Source organism: Schistocerca americana, chromosome 5 (genome assembly GCF_021461395.2).
Source record: "Schistocerca americana isolate TAMUIC-IGC-003095 chromosome 5, iqSchAmer2.1, whole genome shotgun sequence".
Taxonomy (NCBI): Eukaryota; Metazoa; Arthropoda; class Insecta; order Orthoptera; family Acrididae; genus Schistocerca; species Schistocerca americana.
Window position 1 is genome coordinate 605,265,811 of NC_060123.1, and position 23,496 is coordinate 605,289,306.

Sequence of the window (23,496 nt, forward strand, 5' to 3'; positions counted from 1 at the left end):
CCAAAAACTAAACTTAAACATAGCTTCTAGACTTGTAATTACTAGAATAATATAGAGATTATCAGTAAATGCCATGTATATAGAGAGGTTAACTTCTAATATTAGAGAGAATTGTAGTAAGTTAGGAGCAGTATTCATAGATCCTAGTAAGTTTTCACATAAAAAATGTGTAGGTAAAGATGGTTTCCATCTAAACAGATTAGCATTGAAAATGTTTAGCAAAACAATAAATGAAAAAAAAAATATAAGACTAAAACATCTGTCAAACGAAGTGTGCTTCGAATTATAATGAAAATTTAAACCTGGTATACAAAGCGTGTCTCAAAAGAAATGGTCAATATTCACAGATATGACAGGAATGATCATTCGAAAGAAGAAAGTCTAGTAAACACGGCCTCTAAAATGCTTATCATTAAGAGCTGTAAGTACTTCTTCATCTTTGATGTTGTGAAACAAATCTCTTCTACTGCAAGCTTCTTGTTTTCCATATTTTAAGATGTGGTAGTACAGATCAAAACAAGAAAAAAATGTCCAGTCAACATGGGAGATAAAGCGCATGCATTAAGAGCAATGAGCACTTACTCATCTTCGCTATTGTGGAACACATCTCTGTTAATCTCTTCTGCTGAACAAGTGCTCATAGCTATTAACCAATTAATTACCAGTGTTGTATACATGCAACATGAAGTTTAACTTCACAAAATGCAGTCAAAATGAACTTATAATACAAAACTCATCATGCATGAGGCATTCACAAGCTCTCTGTTCATATGTTTATATATCAAAATTGGTCTAAACTTCAGAATAAAAACAAATTACTGACAACTTTTCTTCAATATTTTTCAATAATAGTTCAAGTGCTAAAACATATTTAGTTCAACTTTTACATGCATATTCCTGAGTGCTATGTATGTGGGATACACATGGATCTCTTCCCTTGAAAATATTAGACCTATGACACAGCAGTGAATGATTTAAATAACCATTGCTCTGATGCAACATTGGGAGTTGCCTAGTTCAAGTTTATTCTGTGACAAGTCATGACCAGTGCAATCAAAAATTAGAACTTGAATGTTTGATGCCAAATAAATGGTACATGCAGTTAGGTGTATTTTCTCATCAGATACTGATTGATGAAGAGATGGGGCCACATTTTAGACATCATTCTGCTAAGATGTTCATATGGGGGAAAGTCAGTACAGAGTAGAAATGTTTCAGTTATTGATAAGTCAGATATATGTACAGTATTTAACAATCACTTTATGAATATACCAGGTGAGCTAAATAGTAGCTCAGTTTCTACAGTGATTCATATAACTAGCTTACAAATTAGCTTTCTAACACTGTTATCTAAAATACTCTTCCACGATACTGAAAAGGGAGAGATTGAATCAATAATTAAATCATTAAAGACTAAAAACTCACTTGGATATGATGGGGTATCTAGCAGGATACTACTGTTCTGCATATGTTAGCCCAGTTCTTAGCCATACCAGTAGCTTTTCCTTTTGAATGGTAAATTTCCTGACCAATTAAAGTACTCAATAGTGAAGCCACTTCATAAAAAAGGAAAAGGGATAATGTATAATAAGAAAGGGATAATGTATACAGTATTAGACCTATTTCTATGCTATCGTTGTTATTGAAAAGGCTGTATATACAAGAGTAATTGATCATTTCAATTCACATAATTTGCTGTCAAATGTACAGTTTGGTTATTGAAATTGTTTTACAACTGAAAATACTATGTTCTATTTTGTGCTTGAGGCTCTGGTTGGATTAAATAAAAGGTTGTGAATGCTAGGCATGTGTTGATCACAAAATATTACTGCAGAAGTTGATCATTATGGGATAAGGGGAGTAGCTCACAACTGGTTCACTTCTTACTTGAACAGACAGCAAAAGATCATCATCCAGAGTATTAAGAAGGGCTACAACATGAAAGTCCAACTGGGGCACAATTAAGTGGGGGTGCCCCAGGGGACAGTGGTTGACATGATACTGTTTCTTATTTATATAAACAACGTGTCTTCTAGTGTTACAGATGATTCTAAAATATTTGTCTTTGCTGATGATACCAGCTTGGTAGTGAAGGATGTTGTGTGCAATACTGATGCAGTACCAAATGATGCAGATCAAGACATAAGTTCACAGAGTGTAGAAAATAAATTGATGTTAAATCACGGTACGATTCAGTTTTCACAGTTTCTAACATGCAATTAAACAAAATGTGACATTCTGATTACACAGAGTGGGCATATGAATACTGAGACTGCACAGTTCAAATTCCTAAGCATTCACATAGATAGTAAGCTGCCTTGGAAAGCCCATATTCAGGATCTTGTTCAAAAACTAAATACTGCTTTATTTACCATTAGAACATTATCTGAAATAAGTTACACTTCAACATGAAAAGTAATCTATTTTGCTTATTTTCATTTGCTTATGGCATATGGCATTACTTTATGGGGTAGCTCTTCTGATTCAAAAAGGGTATTTTTGGCTCAGAAATGAGCGATTCAAGCAATATGTGGTGTATGTTTGCAAACCTCTTGTCGACCCTTGTACAGCAGTCTGAGAACTCTGACATCAGCCTCTCAATACATATTTTCTTTATTGTTATTTGTTGTCAATAATATCAGCTTATTCCCAAGACTTTGCAGCTTTCGTTCAGTTAATACTGAGCAGAAATCTAATCTGCATTTGAAACATGCCTCCTTCACTCTTGTGCAGAAAGGTGTGGAGTATTCCGCTGCATTCATTTTCAATAATCTGCCACAAGAATTCAAAAATTTTAGCAGTAATCCATACACTCCCAAGTCTAAACTGAAGAGTTTTCTTATGGTTCACTGCTTTTATTCTGTTGAGGAACTACGGAAAATTAAAAAAAATTAGCTATTCCTGTGTTACATTGTTGATTATGCTCATTTAAACTTATGGCTTGTCATCTGAATAGGAATCATATATGTTTCATTTTATCTATTCTTATTCTTCTGTTATAATTTCATGTGTACTAACCCACTTCATGACCATAGAACTTTGCTCCTCAATTTGGTCCTACAGAACATGACATTTAAAATAAAATAAACAAACAAAACCAGTAAGGTCTGGATTCAAGCTGTGGTGTAAAGTCTCAGATTTAAAATATAATAAACAAACATAACAAGTAAGGTCTGGACTCAAGCTGTGGTGTATAGTCTCAGCTGGAGGCTATGTGCATCAGTTTGACCCTAGTGGTGAAGCTTCAGGAAAGACTAATGAAAACCTGAGTTTATGTGAAAGTTTGTAACAAACTTGTTGGAAGTTGTTCATGATCCTGAAAATCTTATCATATTTCTGATAACTACTTGACAATATAGATTGTGTCTTATAGAGAAGACAACAGCAACCAGCCACTTTTTAAAAGGTCATTTATTTATTTATTTAAATAGTGCTGTTACTGGTATTCACATTTTCTTTTACAGCAACACAGTCTGGTGTACTTGTGCAACAGCAAGACAAGAAGTAAGTTTCACATAAGCCATTTTGACAGGCATTTGTCACAGCAGCCATTGTAGCCATGACCCTCCCTCTTTTTTGCCTTGTCTTCTAAATATCTTCCAAGCCTGATGCCAAGGAACAAGCAGTCCCACACAGCACGTGGAGATGCTCACTCACCATCTCGTATTATATAAGTGATGGGTTCAAGCTGCTCTCCCATCTGCATACATCCTAATAATATCTCCCACAGTGGGGTGTCCTGACACATACTTACTACTAAATGTCACTTTTAACCAGGAAACTCCCAACATTGACCCATTGCAACATTATGTGTAGTGCAAATCAAATACATAGTAATAGTTTTTAGTACTTATAATACTATTTCAATTATTTTAAACTGAAACTGATGACAAAATACTGTATATTTTCACAGTTTTTATTTCTGGGAAAAAATCTGTTATGGTATGCATTCTATAGCCCATGTTTACTAGACTTCTTTGCTTCAAATGATCATTCCTGTCATATCCCTGAATACTGGCCATTCCTACTGGGATACCCTGTATACTGTGCACTATAATGTTCATGGTCTAAATGCTGACTTCTCAAATAACAGCAGTTATAAGGTTGATATACAACATTTTTCAAGGCAACTATCAGTTACTGCAGAAAATGCAAATCATAGGAGCACGCTTGTTCATTCCTTTATAAATTATAAAGTAAGAAATAATTTTGACTATTTACATGAAGAAATTTGAAGGCTACAGTGTAGAGTAAGTGCATCTAAATGTTATTGTCATTTTGTTTTACAGAATATGAAGTAAAGAGACAACTGAATACTTTCTGCAAAATTTTATAGTTTTCTTGAATACAATATTTGGCAGTCATGCCTTGACTGTATAATTGAGAAAAATGTGTGATTGACTCCTACATTGAGACCTAAAGGCAAAATTATTCATATCTTTCGAAGTCATACTAACACTCTTAAAGCAGAACTGTTGTTGTTAAAGTACAAAAATATTGCAGAATGAAATTTTCACTCTGCAGCGGAGTGTGCACTGATATGAAACTTCGTGGCAGATTAAAACTGTGTGCCAGACCGAGACTCGAACTCGGGATCTTTACCTTTCGCGGGTAAGTGCTCTACCATCTGAGCTACCCAAGCACAAATTAAGCCCCGTCCTCACAGCTTCACTTCTGCCAGTATCTCGTCTCCTACCTTCCAAAATTTACAGAAGCTCTCCTGCAAACCTTGCAGAACTAGCACTCCTGAAAGAAAGGATATTGCGGAGACATGGCTTAGCCACAGCCTGGGGGATGTTTCCAGGATGAGATTTTCACTCTGCAGCAGAGTGTGCGCTGTTATGAAACTTCCTGGCAGATTAAAACTGTGTGCCGGAGAAGAGCTTCTGTAAAGTTTGGAAGGTAGGAGACGAGATACTGGCTGAAGTGAAGCTGTGAGGATGGGACGTGAGTCATGCTTGGGTAGCTCAGATGGTAGAGCACTTGCCTGCGAAAGGCAAAGGTCCCGAGTTCGAGTCTCAGTCCGGCACAACACAGTTTTAATCTGCCAGGAAGTTTTTACAAAAATATTGCGTTTTGTGTGTGAGAGGAGGGGGGGGGGGGTGTCAGGGTGTGTATGTGTGTGCACATTTAGTTTAGAGACGCTTAACAGTAAGGTTACCAGTACCCTTACAGATATTAAAAGAAATGAATGTGGATAAAAGGGCTAAAAATGTTGTCATGCCATGACAAGTAAACTTATAAAATGACACTCACTCACATTGACTCATACAATTACTCTATCTCAGCTGCCATAAGACAATGGAAAATTAGGCGAAAGGCGCTATACATGGGATTAAAACATAAAGAAAATGATGGAGGAGCTAAAAGAACAACACAGGGAAATGTGACTGGCAGATCACTTACAAAAACCAGGGTAAGCCAGTCCGTAAAATACCTTGAAGCTGCTACAACTGAACGTAAAACAAGAAATATGAGAGATGTGCTAAAGTAGAGGCATAGAGATGTGACTGGCTGACCACTACAAAAAAAATTATGGGTAATCCAGTCACCCCATTAACACGTTAAGAAGAACTCCCTAAAATTTTAGGAGACATGTTGAATATATCAAAAACCTTAAAACTGTAATCACATTCATCTCAATGCAACTTAAAGCAGAGATCAGATCTGTTGGCAGATCTGCTAATCCCGTCTAGTCTGAAAACAAAACACAGTCTAGTAAAATGTGGTGCACAGTGAGCAGTATGCCACCAGCACCACCCATTAGAGGGCCCTCTTGTCAGAGCAAGAAGCCATGGACCATTAGGATGTGACCTATCTGAAGATGATTAAGGAGGATCTCATCCCAACTGCATGGCTGGAAGTAGGTATGCCACAGCCACGTTGTGGACTTGAGTGGACGCAGCTTGTAATCTGTCACTTCCTACCACTTTTCTTCCTATTGACGAATGACACTGTACCTCAACAGCAAAGTGATAGCAAACACAGGGATGGTACCCCCAACTAACTGAGTGTCACTACATGCCTCCTACACCACTATATTTGGCCTTTCATTCCCCACAATACCCATCTTCCCTGGAACCAAGCAGAAAGCCACCTCCTTCCCCAACCTTTGTAAGTGGAGAAGAGTGTCATGGATGTCCTGGACTATTTTATCAGCAAGATATAAGTATTGCAGAGACTAAAGGACACTCAGGGAGTCAAAACAAATGAAGCACTGAGCAGGCACATCACAGTTCATCTGCACCAGTGCCCTCTAGATCACAGATAATTCAGCATTGTAGACACTGAAGTCTGGAGGCAACTGAATCTTGAGAACATTAACAGGGAAAACACCAGAGCAGCCAACAGACTCTCCCTTTTTACACCCATCCATGTTAATTGCAGTAATCATTTAAAATATCATGTTAAAAACATAAACAGAAGTGCAATCTCTCCTGTAAATCTAAAATTAGCTTGGGCCTCTGCAATAACCAGGGTGGCAGTCAGTTAAAACCCTGAATATGAGTGTGTATGTGCCCCACCAATGGACTCCAGCACACACTTCATGCAGATCCCAAACAGCTTCCTTGTCCATGGAGGATTGGTAAAGAGGCATTCCATAGCAAAACGAGCAATGGTATGGTATACTGAAGAAGTGGGTGTAGCAAGGAACATAAACGGCTGATGTGGCATGAGGAGTTGCTGCCAGTTAGTAAGTGGCAGTTCACCAGCTGCAGCAGAGAGACTGGGTATGGGCCTTGTCCTGTAAGTGCCCATAGCCAGCATGATCTCCTCATGGTATAGAGCATCATGTTCTTCAGGTAAGAAGACTTTGCTGACCTGTATACTGTGCACCCATAGGCCAATAGTGGCCACATTGAGGCCACATAAAACAGGAGCAGATGTGCCCTGTCCACTCCCCAATACCTGTGGCTAAGACACTTCAAGATGTCTGGTGCCTTTTGGGCCTTCACCTGCAGGTCCTTTAGATGTGGTAACCACAATAGGAACCTCACAAAGTCTTCAAATGGGAGACTAGTGACCCCCATAGGCGGTTCAGATAAATTAAAAATATGACAAAAACAATTAAAATGAACACACACACACACTTCTCTGCAGAAAATGTAAAACACATCTTTGTAGCCCATTCCTTCAACCTCTTCACTGTGAGTTTCAACTGATGACTTGCTGCTACAGTATTGGAGGAAGAGCAGAAGATTGCAAAATCGTCCACAAATAAGAAGCATTGGACAGGACTCCTTACTGTGGATGTTATACTGATAATGGCTGGAGAAAAAAAGGGTGTGTCTTAAAATACTGCCCTGGGGAACACCATTCTCCTGCACAAAACTATTTGATAGCAAATCATTGAGTCTGTACCTAAGAAGGTGTCTTGAGAGGAATGACTGAATGAAGATGGGATGGTGGCCACAAAACCCCTACTGGTGTAGCTGATGGAGAATATTTTGTCTCAAAGTAGTGCCATATGGTGTACTGATGTCAGAAAATACCTCCAGACAACATCTTTTACATAGAAGAGCCTGCTGGATTCCTGTCTCTAGCAGGTCAGATTGTCAACAGTTGACTGACATCTCCTGAATGCACAATGAGAGTGGTTAAGGACCTACCTGGTCTCTAAATCCAAAACAGATGATGGGTGACAAAGCACTCTAGGGTTAAGGCCATGCTCTGGTAACTACTGGAACACATGCAGCCCTTTCTTGGTTTGAGGAGAAGTATCAAAATTGCCTCGTGCCACAAGCTTGGAAATGGGCCTGTCAACCACACCAAATTAAAGTATCATAAGAGGATTTCCTTTGATACCATTTGCAAGGGCTGCAGTGTGTTGTACCAGATTTGGTCATGACCAAGAGCTGTATCATGAGTGTCAGATAGTGCTGAATCCAGCTCCCACATGGAGAATGGGTGGCTGGAGGACTCAGAATTGGTGGACCCGAAGTCCAACTCTATCTTCGCCAAGGTGCCACAGTAATGACAAAACACTGAATACTAATTGACAGTGGCACAAGTCAGTGAAAAATGCTCTGGCATTGTCTGCATGATGTCTCCAGGTATTGTTTAGAGACACCTCTGTTTTAACAACACTTCTACAGGTAACTGACTGCCTTCATCAGAAATCTTCCTGATAGCTTCCCATATGGTTGTGGAACAAGTTGAATACTTGATAGAGTCCAGAAACGCTTGCCATGACCTTTTCTTGTTCCCCTGAATGATGCGCCAAGCCTCTGCCCTTACCATTTGAAAGGCTGTGAAGTTTTCCCCATTTTGCAGCCTTAAACCACACAGCAACATGCCTGATCTGAATTACTAAACAGCACTCATCATTCCACCAAGGGTCAGATGCCTCCAAAGATGACCTGAGGACTATGGGATGGAGAAGTCAGCAGCATGGTGTATCACTCGTGCAATGTGGTCCACCCACTGCTGGACACTGCCGCGGCACTTCAACACAGCCAGTTGGCTGAACAGCATCCAGTTGGCTATGCTGATTATTCATTGTGACTGCATCCTTTCTGTGAGAGCTCCATCCAGTAGATGTATCTGAAGCGGGAAGTTGTCACCAGAATGACTTCCCACTAAACTGAGTCCACAAGGACTGGAGAGCAGAAAGAGGGGTCAATCGCTGAGGATGAATGGGATTGCCTATGTTGAGGGCACATAGCTCATGATACTTAATGAGGCTCCAAGAACCTGACCTCCAAGGGCAAGTAGAATGGAGCCTCACAATACATAATGGGCATTGAAGTCTACCAGTAGGAGAAATGGTTGGGGGAGTTGTTCTATAAGATCTGTGAGAGCCTCAGAGTCTATTGCATCATGCAGAGGTAAATACACAGAACAAAAAGTGATTCTCTGACACACAAGAATTTCAACTGCAAGTGCTTGCATGTCAGTAGCCAGGGGGAGAGCACAGGAAGGGTGTGCACTAGTGGCAAATACAGCAACTCCTCCCTTGATTCTTTCCCCAGTAAGGTCATCTTTGCAATGGAAAGTACAGCCCCATGGTACAGGGGCACTAGATGCTTTAAAATACATTTGCTTGAAACACAAGCACAGGGGGCTTCCTTGTGCTAGGAGCTTCAGTTCCAGCACATGTGTCCTGAACCCATAATATTCCAATGTGGTATGTGAGCCATTTATCACGGGGGTAGCACTTTCATCCTGTCTCTTCACCAGGAAGGGGAGCCAACAATGGGTGGAGGCTCGGTCTTGGGGCCACGAGATAGCATCGAGGTCCATTGGCTCTGAAGATGAATCATGAGAGATGTCAGAGAGTGTCGTCAACATCATTGGATGGCTTAGTAACCATCTTTGTCAGTGGTTGATGCTTTGCATTTGAGGTTTTGGCCTGTGGAGGATTCAGACCCACAACCATGGCAGTGGTAGTGGCAGTGCTGGACAGTGGATCAGACTGAACCTTTGGAAGGCCAGGGAGCTTCACAATGTCAGCAACCATGGCTTTTTCTGTTGTTCTGGAAACAGGTATGGGCTTCAAAAAAACCGCAGAAGCACTAGTGCTGATGCTGGCAAGCTCTGTTTGTGCAGCAGCACTGGTTTCTAAATTGGCTTTTTAAGAACTGAAACAAAGGTTACAAATGTGGAGGGGGGGGGGCAGGAGGAGGGGGAGAGGGAGGGAGCTACATGGCCTTATAGACCTTCTTGGCCTAACCATATGTGATGTGATTTGTTATTTTAATCTCCCGTATCTTCCTTTCCTCAAGGAAGATACTGCAGTCTCTGCTACAGGCAGGGTGATCCCCAGAGCAATTTACACACGTCAGAGCAGATCAGATGAACAACAGATTTCTTCGTGGGTGGTATGGTGCCACAAGGCTTAGGCCTGTCCCACCGCTCAGTAAATCGACCAAGACTTATACGAATAATTGTAAGAACAGTTATTATTATTACGTTCTTTAAGTTTGTTTTTGGGTTTTCAGAAATACTGTGGAAGAAAGTTTATTTATGTTGCAGATAACGTGGAAGACGTTGCCCAACAATCACCACGAAAGTTCGACGTAGCGGCAAGTGGGCAAGGAATAAAACGAATGCTGCAAACTACCGCGAGCCATGGAAGAGCCTGGCCTGCGCAGGCGTCGAGCTTCCTAGGTCATTGTTGGACAACGTCAAAGGAAGAGATATTCTGCTTTCTCTTTGCAAACAGATCAATCGAGTCTTGAAAGGTTCATGTAAAATGTATAGGCAGGTGACACACTAGGTGGGACCCAATGCCTGTAATACTTCCACAGTTATTAAAAAGTTGTTAAATGGCAAAACCAATAGTTCATCATTTATATAGATAAAAAGTAGTAAAGATACAGGAAAGGAAGAGTTGTGGTGTCAGAATGAAAAGTGATACATTGCTCAGCAACAAAGAAGGACGTAAACAGCGGCGTTACATGATGAGAACAAATCAACTGATAAAATAGTAAGTCTGTAATTAAGCATAAAGCCACGTAACACTGCAGCGGCCTTATCACATTTGACACAAGTTGTTTCTCCCTCACATCCAAGAGCGCTGTGCCCAAAGTGCTGGCATTTAAAACGGTGTGTTGGCCTGCCTTAACATGTTCCGGGAGTTTCATGCCATTGAAGGTAATGATAAAGGAGTTGGATTTTACCAGATAACCATACACTCTCTTCATGATATTTTGCACATCCGCAATACCTTCCAGAGCCCACCCATCTCTCAATTCTCCTTTTGTAATTTTGACAAGATCTCTACATGATGCAACATTTTTACTGTAGTTCAATGTGTTGTGTAACTCTATTTTGATTGCACATTCCCTGAGGCATTTAGCTTTCTGGAGGTTCTTTACTTGTTGGGAACCGGAGGTTTCTACCAAGAGTGTCCCACTGTGCAATCACTTGACAGATTTTAAAGTGCTAGCTATGCCCTCTAAACCTTTTTGAAGATAGACTGCCAAAACTTTCTCAAAGCTGCCCTCTGTCCTTTCAACTATTAGAAACACAGTCTGACTTGCAGCATGGGTTCTGTTACTATAAACACAAAACTTCTGAAAAATTCTTGAGTCAGGAGGACTGGCTACACAAGGTATCTTGTTAGATTGTGTGTTGGTACCGACCAGCGGCCCACCTAATCCACTAGAAGGGGGGAGGGACGGGGGAGTGAATTTTGAGGGTTCCATCTCAGTCTCATGAGCATCTAGAGAAGTAAGAGTCCACTCAGACAGAGCCTTGCATGCCGAGCTAAGCCTTATACAACTGAAGTGAGGCAACTTCCCCAGATGTTGTCCGCTAACATCTGTTCCACCTCAGCATCCATGCATCTCATCAGCACACAGCACACCTTGAGATGGAGGGTTTTTTTCTAGAGGTTTTTATCAACCTCGTGATCAGGGGCAGTCAGGCCACGATCCTCATTCCCCAGGGCACACAACGTTCCACTGCCACACCGTACAGTGCTCGCTGAAGTATGCCCAGAGTTTATCGCTGAAGTATGCCCAGAGTTTACAGTGACAGAGGACTGATGGTGCTTACCAGTCATCAGCTCAGGAACCCTAGGGTCACCAAGCATTTTTTGAGCTTCTGAGGGGTACTGCAATGAAATAATGAAAACACTGTGCTTGTAAGAAATCTCCAGTTTCATTGAACGTAAACCAATAAATACACAAAGAGATATAAATGATCAATCATGAAACAACTCAAGTCACCATTATGGAAGGAAAGGTCGCTGTACAAAGGTACAAAACAAATGTAAGTAGATCAGGGTAACCTATGCTGAAGATGAAAAGAAGTGTTGTAGTAAGATAGAAAGTGGATTTTTCATTGTAGGTGACTCCTTGTTAAAAACATAATTGTGCCTAACTCCAATATTGATATTTAACCATGAAAAAGGACACAAAAATTACATAAACATTTCTACATTTTACATAAGTGCAACGTATAAGGGTAGGAGGAATCTCACCAGTGTTTTTATCCTCATGGGAACAGTACAGAATTCCCTTTCAGGCAGCACGAAAGAGGAAATTTTCAGTCACACAAGAAACCTAATTCCATACACTAGATGCCTCTACTTAAGTTCCAGACTAGTAATCAATGGCACTGTATACAAGTGAATAGCGAGTGACAGCTTTGTGCAGAGAATAAAAGGCACTTTTAAACAACAACACAATAAACTATGAGTGGTATTCATTGATCCCAACAAATTTACATGTACAGAGTGTCTTGCCAAAGACATTATAGGCTCAAAAATACTTAGCAAGATGTGTGCAGATAGCTGTCAAGTTATAAAAAAATGAGGGAAACTGATCAGTAATAATGGGTGTGATACAACATGTGGGCCAATAAGAAAGACAAAGCCAAACCATTACCCAGAAATAAAAATGCCAAAGCCCATAAGTAAGAGTCAGAGTATTTATGTTATGCATTGGTATATAAATGGCTTAAGTACTGCTGCATCAAATAACAACAGCTCTAAAATGGGCAAATTGGAAATAATTCTGCCACAATGTGCAAATATTAAGAGTCTAAATGAGCACTGGTCATCACACTCGCTTGCACTGATGTACAATGATGGGGACAGCCATCACCATGCAGTTGCTTTGTTGAGTAGTGCTTCGGCAAGTACTACATTTCTGATGGTTCTATTTTTAGTTCAGGCAGCATATTAACATATGGCAGCAGCTATACCCACCTTTAAATTGACCAGAGATTCTCTACTGCATCTAAATATTACAACAAAAGTTTGTCACTATTTAATATCATCAGTAGCGCAACATGGTAACCCATATAAAACCCAAAACGAAATTCTTGAAGGAAGTGATCTGAGTGACACTTTAAAATAGATTCTGAAAACATTGAAAGCACAGAATCAGAAGCAATGGTTATGTTGATGAAGAAGAGTTTTCCCTCCGCATCTGCAGAGAGGTCAGTGGTTCGATCCCTATGAGAAATGCTGATATTGTGGTATTACCAGCAGATAGGGGAAATTCAACTGTTATTCTCTCCACGTCAATGTATCTGAGCAAGATGCACCAGCTTTTGGACGACTCTGCATATCGCATACTAAACAAGGACCCCACAGCCAAAATTCAGCGAAAAACTTTGGAGCTCCTCAAGAACAGCACGATCTCTGATCTGGTTGCTAAGAGACTATGTACACAGGCGCCCGTACCCACAGGCTATATGGATTGCCCAAAATTCACAAGGATAATGTGCCACTGCGGCCTATTGTGAGTAACATTGGGGCACCAACATATAATCTCGCAAAACATCTGGCAGTGCAGATGAGCCCTTTAGTAGGAAACTGTGAGCACCATATCTGTAACTCACAAGACTTTATTCGTCGGCTCAAGAACTTACGACTCGCACCATCAGATATACTCATAAATTTTGACGTAGTCTCGCTCTTCACTTGAGTACCATTGCAAGAATCGTTGTTGCACATTAGTGAGAAGCTGGATGGGGAACTTTTAGACTTATTCCAACACGTGCTCACCTTGATGTATTTTTTATTCAATGGACAATATTTTGAACAGACTGACGGCGTCGCAATGGGTAGTCCCTTGTCGCCCACTGTGGCTAATCTTTTTAATGGAAGACTTCGAGGAGAGAGCACTCCAGTCATCGGATTTGAAACCTATGTGTTTTTGGCAATATATGGATGACACCTTTGTTATCTGACCTCACAGCACTGCATAGCTGAATGTATTTCTTGAGCATCTTAACTCGTTTCATCCCAACATCAAGTTCACTATGGAGATGGAGAAAAACGGGGAACTTCCATTCCTGGATGTGTTGGTACGGAGAAAAGAAGATGGCACATTAGATCACGCAGTGTACTGTAAACCAACACACATGGATTTATACTTACAGGCCACCAGCTGTCACCATCCTTTGCAACAAAGTGGCATACTTAGGACGTTGGTTCACAGAGCACGAGCCGTATCAGACTCAGACAGCTTATCCAATGATCTATTCCATCTGCGTACCACTTTCCAACAAAATGGATATTGCGAATGGGAGATTTGCTGTGCCTTACACCTAAAGCGGGTTACCCAACATGAGGAACTGGAAGAAGGCAAAGAACAAAGGGGAATGGTCATCTTGCCATACATCGGCGGTGTCTCTTCAAAAATAGGAGGATTATTGAAGAGGCATAAAGTTAAATGTGTCTTTCGTCCACTGGCAAAACTCAGAGCTCTCTTGGGCTCATCTAAGGACAGCCTTGGCCTAAGAAGACCCAGTGTTTACGAGATTCCTTGTAGCTGCGGCATGTCGTAGATTGGACAAACTTCTCGTGCTGAACAATGACACTACGCTCGTCTGGAGCAACCAGAGAAGTCTGCTGTGGCCGAGAATTGTCTCAGTACAGGCCTTTCTATGAATTATCAACACACCAAAATTCTCACGGCGATGAGTTTGTACTGGGACAGTGTTATTAAGGAAGCAGTGGAAATAGGTAGCTCGACGAATCTTCTAAACAGAGACACTGGCTTTCAGCTCAGTACAGCTTGGGATCCAGCAGTGGTCACATTGAAGTCACATCGAGCAGAGAGGAGTACTATTGGTCATACGACGGACGACAATTCACCAGCAAAATAAATATTCTGTTGACAACAGGAGGATAGTCACGCGCCTACGCGGATGCGCATCTTTGCTTGCGGCTTCCGACAGAGGTTGCTGGGGCATCCGATGGCCGCGCAGAGCAGCAGCGGCAACCTCCGCGCAAGCGCCAAAGTCTTTGGTTCTTCATCTTGCAGGTGGTGTTGCTGTCCTTCCAGCTATCGGTTGATATTGTCGCTATTGACCATCGAATTTGGTGCCTCCATGCATGCACACTTCCTGCCTAAGACTGGCATAAATAGGGGGCTCTAGTCTTGCCTTAGCAGTGTGTTCATCACACCTGAAGATGTCGGCCAGTTGCGCTGATGAAATATTGTGGAGTTTTCACTATGACATCCGACGTCTCGCCCGAGAACCTATATACAACATGTACGTCGGGAAAGCCTCAAGCAACACAATAATTTGTGTACCTGCAAAAAGGTGAACTTTCTTTAATTAATTATTAAAAATTATTTTAATTATGTAAATGAATACTTTGTGTAAAAATGATGCATTATCCAGTAAAGAGCTATGAAGATAAGAAAGAAAAGTTTGTAATATTTGTTGATTTTTAGATTAGTATCACAAATGAAAGCAATTATGCTTCAACATTCACTGGCTTAGAAAAGAAACATGGTTTAAAAGTGTATTTCTCTGAATCTGCCAGAGAAAACAGCCAGTCAGCAATGTACTTGGATAATGTTTTAATCAATTAGGTATATGAAGATGTGTATAAATGTCATGTAGATTTAGGTATCTCAAATCATTGTGCATTGTTCAGTGGGCTGCCGTAGAGAGAGAGGAATATTTCAGGTATGAAAATTCAAATGAGAAGGGACTTGAGAAAAAAACTTGTTCATATGTGGTAATAAACTAAAAGAAACAAAATGACCTTTTGATCACTGTCACTGTATCCCAACCAACGCAGATTTTGAAAAATTCCTTAATAGGTTTTTCGATGTTTTTAATTAAACATTTCCACCTAGAGCCAGGGTAATAAAGTGACAAATAAATCAAAGTTCATCACCCACAAAAACTTCCAGTATGAGGAAAAGCAGGCTGCACTGAGAACTAACATATAATAGAAATACTTATATTATTGACTATATAAAATTATGTTTAAAAGAGTTGTCAAGACAGAAGACCTAGCAGCAAAGAACAGGATAATTATAAACCATAAATTAAAGCAAAGGTCACGTGATCAGTCACTAAATCATAATTAAGGGATACAGACTGTAACTAAGAAATTTCAAATTAACTTTGAAGGAAACACTATTGTAAGTCCACTTCAAATATCATAGTACTTCAATGTATTATTTACAAGTGTAGCAAAGTCTGATGTCAAAATAATACATTAAAACCACAAAATAAATCCCTTTGGCCTTGGAAATTATGAATATCTTATAAAATTGTCAAAAGCTTCCATGAAGAAAGTAAAAAATGCTATTTTATGTAAAGCCGCCACTATTTTTTGCGTAGTACTGCAGAAACTACCAGTTCAGCCACAGTAGCTGGAGGCAGCCAGCACATGCTAAAGTGCTGGTTGCAGTATGGGGGCTACATTATGTAAAGCCATGGATTTGCGATGCTGAACACAACAATAACAACACGATAAGTATATTCATAGGGTTGTGGACTTGAGAAACTACTGTTTGGAGCTCGCATTCTATGCTAGAAAGTAAATACATGTCTATCTAAGTGTGCAACTAGAGACTGTGGTTCTGCGCATCCTCATACTAGTGACCAACTTTACGAAACTTAAAACAAAAATACCAGCATTGTTTACCAAGTGAAAAATCTGAATTTAGCAGTAATCCAAGCAAACACAGGTTTAAATATCTCTGTAAGCATTAATAATAGCTCTGCACATAAATAGTTTTTAAAGTAGTTTATTAGAGTTACATGTCTTTTTTTTCCAAAAGTGGCATGTGCTTATACACTATTTCATCTCAATGTGCTTAGACTCAGGTTATCTTGTCAACCAGAGGTCAGAGTGTCATACTGAATTCATAAGCATTGTATCAACATTCCTGTTAAGTTTGTGATAGTAGCTACAGCTTTCTCAGTTATATTTGTTGCCCAGAATAAAAATTTCTTACAGTAAGAACATTGTCCACATATACTTCCTGGTGCTTAACATATTCAGAAACAAATTTAGGTACAGTAACACTATGTTTTATGTACATATTTGGTCATTATACTCACTCTAGAAGGGTTATCATATGTGAGTGCAGAACGCTCACAAAAGTTAAATTGATTAGTATTTTTCTTAGGGCCTCCTCCTTCATCGCCTTCTTTTTTCTCTCCTTCCTCCTCCCCTTCCCCTTCTGCCTCTGCTTCTGCCTTCGGCTCAGCTTCAGCTTCACCTTCCTTTTCTTCTCCTTCAGCTTTTTCCTCCTCAGCCCCTTCTTCTGGTTCAACAGGGGCTTCCTCTTCTGGGACTTTTTCAGCAGCCTCTTCTTCTGGTGCTTCCCCCTCCAATACAGCCTGTGATGGTGTGCCCTCTGAAACATTTAACTATGCTTCAACTCAGGCAGAGTGACAATAACACTAATTTTGGTACAAGTAACAATAACAGTAATAATAATATTAATAATAATAATAATAATAATAATACAGTAATAATCATAATAATAATTAGAGAAAGAAACAACACAGAAAACATTCCGCATGAATCACTAAAGTCATTCTCACCCCCACTTTCTAGAACAATAACAACTGAAGTGCTTGTTTGTATTCGCTGCTGGATGGTAATTTGTATCCTGAGAATCAGGAATTCATCATGGCCATCAAGATGGAGTGATTCAGAGCAAATAGCAGTCAGAAGCACATTCTGAAGAGCCCAAATACTGACAGGTACAGGAAATCGAAGTGAACAGGTCAATCAGCTGAACACATAATACTAGCGATGGGTGCAAGCAAATGAAAACAACTGATCCAGTCAGCTGTTGGAAAACAATAAACTTATTTGGCATTTGGTTGTAGTTTCATGTATTGGGTGAATTATTCATTCATATAATAATAATAATAATAATAATAATAATAATAATAATAATAATAATAATTAGAGAAAGAAACAACACAGAAAAGATTCTGCAGGAAACTCTAAAGTCATTTTCACCCCAACTTCCTAGAACAACCAGGACTGAAGAGCTCGCTTGTATTGGCTGCTGGATGGTATTTTGTATCTTGAGAATCAGGAATTCATCATGGCTATCAAGACAGAGTGATTGAGGGCAAATAGCTGACAGAAGCACACTCTGAAGAGCCCAAATACTGATAGGTACAGGAAATCGAAGTGAGCAGGTCAATCAGCTGAACACATAATACTAGTGATGGTCGGGTGCAACCTAATGAGAACAATTGATCCAGTCAGCTGTTGGAAAACAGTATACTTATTTGGTATTTGGATGTAGTTGCATGTATTGGGTGAATTATTCATTCATATAATAATAATATTAATAATAATAATAATTAGAGAAAGAAACAACGCAGAAAAGATTCTGCAGGAAACCCTAAAGTCATTCTCACCCCCACTTCCTAGAACAACCATGACTGAAGAGCTCGCTTGTATTGGCTGCTGGATGGTATTTTGTATCCTGAGAATCAGGCATTCATCATGGCTATCAAGACAGAGTGACTGAGGGCAAATAGCTGACAGAAGCACATTCTGAAGAGGCCAAATACTGACAGGTACAGGAAATTGAAGTGAGCAGGTCACTCAGCTGAACACATAATAGTAGTGATGGTCAGGTGCAACCAAATGAAAACAATTGATCCAGTCAGCTGTTGGAAAACAGTATACTTATTTGGCATTTGGATGTAGTTTCATGTATTGGGTGAATTCTTCATTCATTATTTTGAGAGAAACCAGTCTGAGGAGCAACCAAATGGAAAAAAATTAATTCAGTAGATTGTATGAGTTTTATAATTTTACGTATCACTGGATTATTATTAATTCATTTCTTTCAAGTGAAACCAGTTCATGGGAGTAACCAAATGAAAAAGGTAAACACAGTTTTACATACTGACTGATTATTCAGTCTTCATTTTCAAGTGAAGCCAGTTTGTAGATCTTTTTTTTGTCAGTCGAACCATGTATTCGATCCAACAGCTAAAACCACTCTTTAGTGCTTTAGTTGACTGAGCCATCCCTTTATACATCTATGTGAAATCAGTCTTTTAAACTTTAATTTGTGGAACTGAAGTACAAATGTCCTCAGATGCTAGACCTACCACCAGGGTTGAGTGAAGACACGTCAGTGGGAATGCCAAAGTCATAATATATAAATTCATTTGATAATGTATTCAATAGCCTAATTCTTCATTTCATCATTTAAAACTGATCAATATATTGCTGCATATTAATTTGTCCCAGATGCAATTAACACATAACTAATGCAGCTGATTATTGTTGAGGATAGAAAAGGTTTAGCTTGCTAAAAACAATCTTAAGCCAAGATCATATAATGCGATCTTGGCTTTAGAGCGTTTTTAGTAAATAAAACAGATCACTCCAGCTGTCTTCTAAAAATGAGAAAATTCAGTCAAAAAGTTTAGATAAAAGTTCCCTTATGGGTCATGAAGAAGAAAAGAACAGTGTCAAATTTTAGCAAATGTTCCATCTTACTGAAAATGTGTGACAATGTCCACTAATTAATTAAGGATCATTTGAATATAAAGCCCTCTCATACTGCACATACATGCCACATGATCCACGTCAGCCTCCTGCTGGTGACTGACACACAGCCAGTGCAAGGAATTGGCCTGCTACTGCGCCAGCAGCCAAACTCCTTCCTCACATAAATTGCAGTCCTGCCTGCCAGAGACTGCTGGTGGTGACACCATTATAGTAACCTCAGACTGTTCACAGATGATACAGTTACCTATAATGAGGCACTGACTGAAAGAAGTTGCATAAATATTCAGTCAGATCTTGATAAGACTTCAAAGTGGTGCAAAGGTTGGCAACTTGCTTTAAATGCACAGAAAAGTAAAACTCTCCACTTCACAAAGCAAGAAAACACAGTATTCTATGACTATAATATCAATGTGCAAGAGCTGGCATCAGCAAACTCACACATATACTTGGGTGTAACACTTTGTTGGGATATGAAATGGGATGATCACATAGGTCAGTTGTGGATAAGGCATGTCACAGACTTTGGTTTATTGGTAGAATACTAGAGAAATACAATCATTCTACAAAGGAGATTGCTTAAAAATCACTTGCGTGACCTAGTTTAGAAGACTGATCAAATGTGTGGGACCTGTACCAAAATAAGACTAACAGATGATATTGAACATACAACAATAAGGGCAGCATGAATGGTCACAGGTTTGTTTGACCCAAGGAAGAGTGTCACAGAGATACTGAAGAAACTGAATTGGCAGACTCTTGAAGATAAGATGTAAACAATCCTGAGAAAACCTACTTACAAAGTTTCACTAACTGGCTTTAAATGATGACTACAGGAATATACTACAACCCCCAACCTATCACTCACAAAGGGATTGTGAGGACAAGATTTGGTTAATTACAGCATACACAAAAGCATTTAAACAATCATTCTTCCCACACTTCACACATCAATGGAACAAGAAGAAACACTATGAAATGGCACAATGGGAAATACCCTCTGCTATGCATTTCACAGTGATTTGTAGAATATATATGTAGATGTAGATTTAGATGTGCCTGGATCCAAGGACACCCCACCCCCAGGTGGAAAACGGCTGAGAAAATATGTAGGTGAAATCATTCAAACCCAGAGACTGAGTAAAAACATTCACATGTGAAACTTAACCCTCAAAGACTTTTGTCATTGAATTGTCTCACACAAGTCAAACCATTCTGACCTCATACAGCTGACTCAGCAACAGAGACTAGTTTTATGCAGCTGTTTCATTCGGTTGAAAAAACTCAGTGAATAAAACAGTCAGCTATCCCAACACTGCACAATGACCATCTTGTGCAAACTTTCAGAAGCCATGTACCGGGCCGACATAACACATTACAGATTTAACATACCAAAGTTGAATATTAACCACAGATTATTGGGAAATGATACATTATATTATAAATATACTTGTCCTCCTGCTATGTAAACAAAATATCATCTACTGAATTGGGATCAACCAGTGCTAACTGACAAAACATCTGACTACAACAGACGAGTTACAGTTCTATGGACAAAATCTAGGACTGGTATAATTACTGATATTGTAATGACCAAACAGATAATATTAGGAAAACAGAAATCAAAATATTCAAAAAGTATTATGAATTTGCAGTTCAAATAAAAAGCAGAGTCTAGGAGGCACTATAATATATAAATGAGGATGTATCCACTACTCACTGCATAGATAAGATGCTGAGGAATGAACAGGCAAGTAGGGAAGATGGAAAGTTAATTTGTTTTCAAACAAATTCCTCCTTCACTACTATTATATACGCTGTGCCTGTGTGTGTGTGTGTGTGTGTGTGTGTGTGTGTGTGTGTGAGGCAGTTTTTCCTCTTCCCTCCATGCCTGTCCACTGCTCAGTGGCACCCTGCACAGTGATTATCCTCATTTACATATTATAGTCAAATTATAAATACTTAGCATATTCATTGAGTTGAAACATACGCTATGATGATTTCAGAAAACTCTGTAAAACAAATAGTAATTAGAACTGTCTGAGAGGCTCATTAACCGATAGGAGAAAGCTGTTTTACCACAGAAAACAATAAAATGTTTGAAAAAAGAAAAAAAAGAGTCTGTGGGTCACCTGCTTCTTTCCTCAAACATTGTACCTAACAGACATGCACATACAACGCACAGACAGCTTCTTTTAAGAGGGGGACTCCTCAGTTTTCCCTAAGTCCCATCAGCAGTGGGATATTACCAATAGATTGAAGAAAGGGAAACTGGCAATGTCCTTTCAGAGGAAACAAACCCAGCATTTGCCTTAAGCTATTTAGGGAAATCACAGAAAAATTCAAACCAGGATGGATGACAGGTTTTTGAATTAGTAAGAATTAAGACCTGCCAGGGTAGGTCCCAATGTCCAATCCATATGTTAACAGTAGGCAGATTTCATTATCAATAAGATAACAATCTTGATTAATCATTCAACAGAGAAAAAATATTTGTGAGTTGCTCACCAACCCACGTTGCAGACAATGTAGTGACTGGAAGTCTGACACGCTCTTGACTAAATGTAATTTATGTGACAAAAATGTCAGCTAAATAACAATACTGAGTGGAGGTCCCCATTGGCTGGTGGACCAGACTAGATTTGGAGATCCAACTGCCACATTGAATTTCCTGTTAAGTCATACAATGTACAATATTTGTCACAAAAAATTGATCAGTCTTTCCTCTATTGTTTTCCTTTATACTGCCCTTTGTGAATCAACATCTTTCAATCATTCTGCTCAAACCAGAGTAATTTTTGCATAAATCCACATACCACTTTGTAAGTACCGCTACTGCAGTGTCAGTGCTGTTGGATGTATGCTACATCAAACTTTGTACACACCTGCTCTCAATTACTCACCTTCCTCTGAGATACTTCAGCATAAAAGGACAATGCATGCAGAGAAAATCAACAAGAATAACTCCCAGAAAAGGAACAAAATACCTGTGTACGCTGACAGCTATGGAAGAGGAATCCCAGTGTTATTAATGAAAATCGGTGTGACAATTTCTCTGATAAAGGTGAGTTTCATCCTAGTGCTCTACTTGATGTGTTTACAAACAATACCGAACAACAAACAATGGGAATGAGTGCTCAAAACTACATTGTACTTGTGGCAGATTGCAATGACATTTACTGTGACTAGAGGAATAGACTGTTCCATAACACTTTGGGCAAACTGCTGGATGTATCCAACTTTCTGCCATGACGCTTTGGTGCAAAGTCTTTTGCCATCCCCATGTGAACTCTGATGAAAAGCACTGAGCTCCCATATTTTAGATCCCACTGCTGCATGCATGGTGTACACAGTTGACATTACGTGTGCACTGCTTGAGCACATGCACTTCTACTGCAAGTCTGTGCATTGCACCATGCACCCTCCAAGGTGGAAGCTCGCCTCATTGACATCAAACTGACTGTCTTTGCATGGTAAAGTCATGCAACAACACTGGATACACAGAGTATGAAGTTTCTCTATGACAGGATTCCATGCAGAATTTAATTAGAAGCCACTGTCTTGACTGATAAGGGACTCAGACAGTTATATTTCCACAGATTCCTTACCGATGGAACTCCAAACACTTGATGTATGGGCTACAATTTTTATTTCATCAAATGCTCTATTCAAAGAGGCCCTGGAAGACCCAACAGTACTGACCAACTGCCACATCATCCTCAGCCAATAGGTGTCACTGAAAGCAGATATGGAGGAGCATGTCGTCAGCACACCGCTCTTGTGGCCATTGTCTGTTTTTGTGACTGGAGCTGATACTTTTCACACAAGTAGCTCCTCAACTGGCCTCAAAAGCAGCTGAGTACTCCCCACTTACCAACAGCATTTGGCATACCTTGACAGTCACCCATCCAAGTGCTAGCCAGGCCTAACAGCTATTTCATCACATTTCCAGTAGATTACAGTATTTGGTGATAGTGGGATTATAGGCTAGGAGGAGGTGAGTATGTAATGTGATCCTGCACAGAGCGCATCATTTGCCCTATACAGGATTTGCTGCATTCGCACAAAATCCTGTAAATATCTGTTTTGCACAGCCCTTAAGTTGTCTTTGACAGATCTCAAAAGCACTGTAATTTTGGGAGGACAAAAGATTAATTTAAATTTGCATCTGCTTAATATTATGGCCACTTTTGTTGAAAAATTTTCAATTTGTGTTTGATAAGCAGTCTTTTTGAAAACTTCACCCTCTCCCTGCAGTCTTTTTGAAAACTTCACCCTCTCCCTTGTTC

General features: G+C 39.7%; 1 protein-coding gene across 1 annotated transcript in view; it reads right to left on the reverse strand.

Moving 5' to 3' along the window:
• The window catches only part of LOC124616581 (dynein intermediate chain 2, ciliary-like), a 405,599-nt gene that overhangs the window by 232,037 nt on the left and 150,066 nt on the right, over positions 1-23,496 (reverse strand). Inside the window, exons 5-6 of the mRNA XM_047144902.1 lie at positions 16,957-17,072; positions 16,774-16,911 (exon numbers count right to left, since the gene is read on the reverse strand). Coding sequence (XP_047000858.1) covers positions 16,774-16,911; positions 16,957-17,072 — 254 coding nt within the window. The remainder of the gene's footprint in view (positions 1-16,773; positions 16,912-16,956; positions 17,073-23,496) is intronic.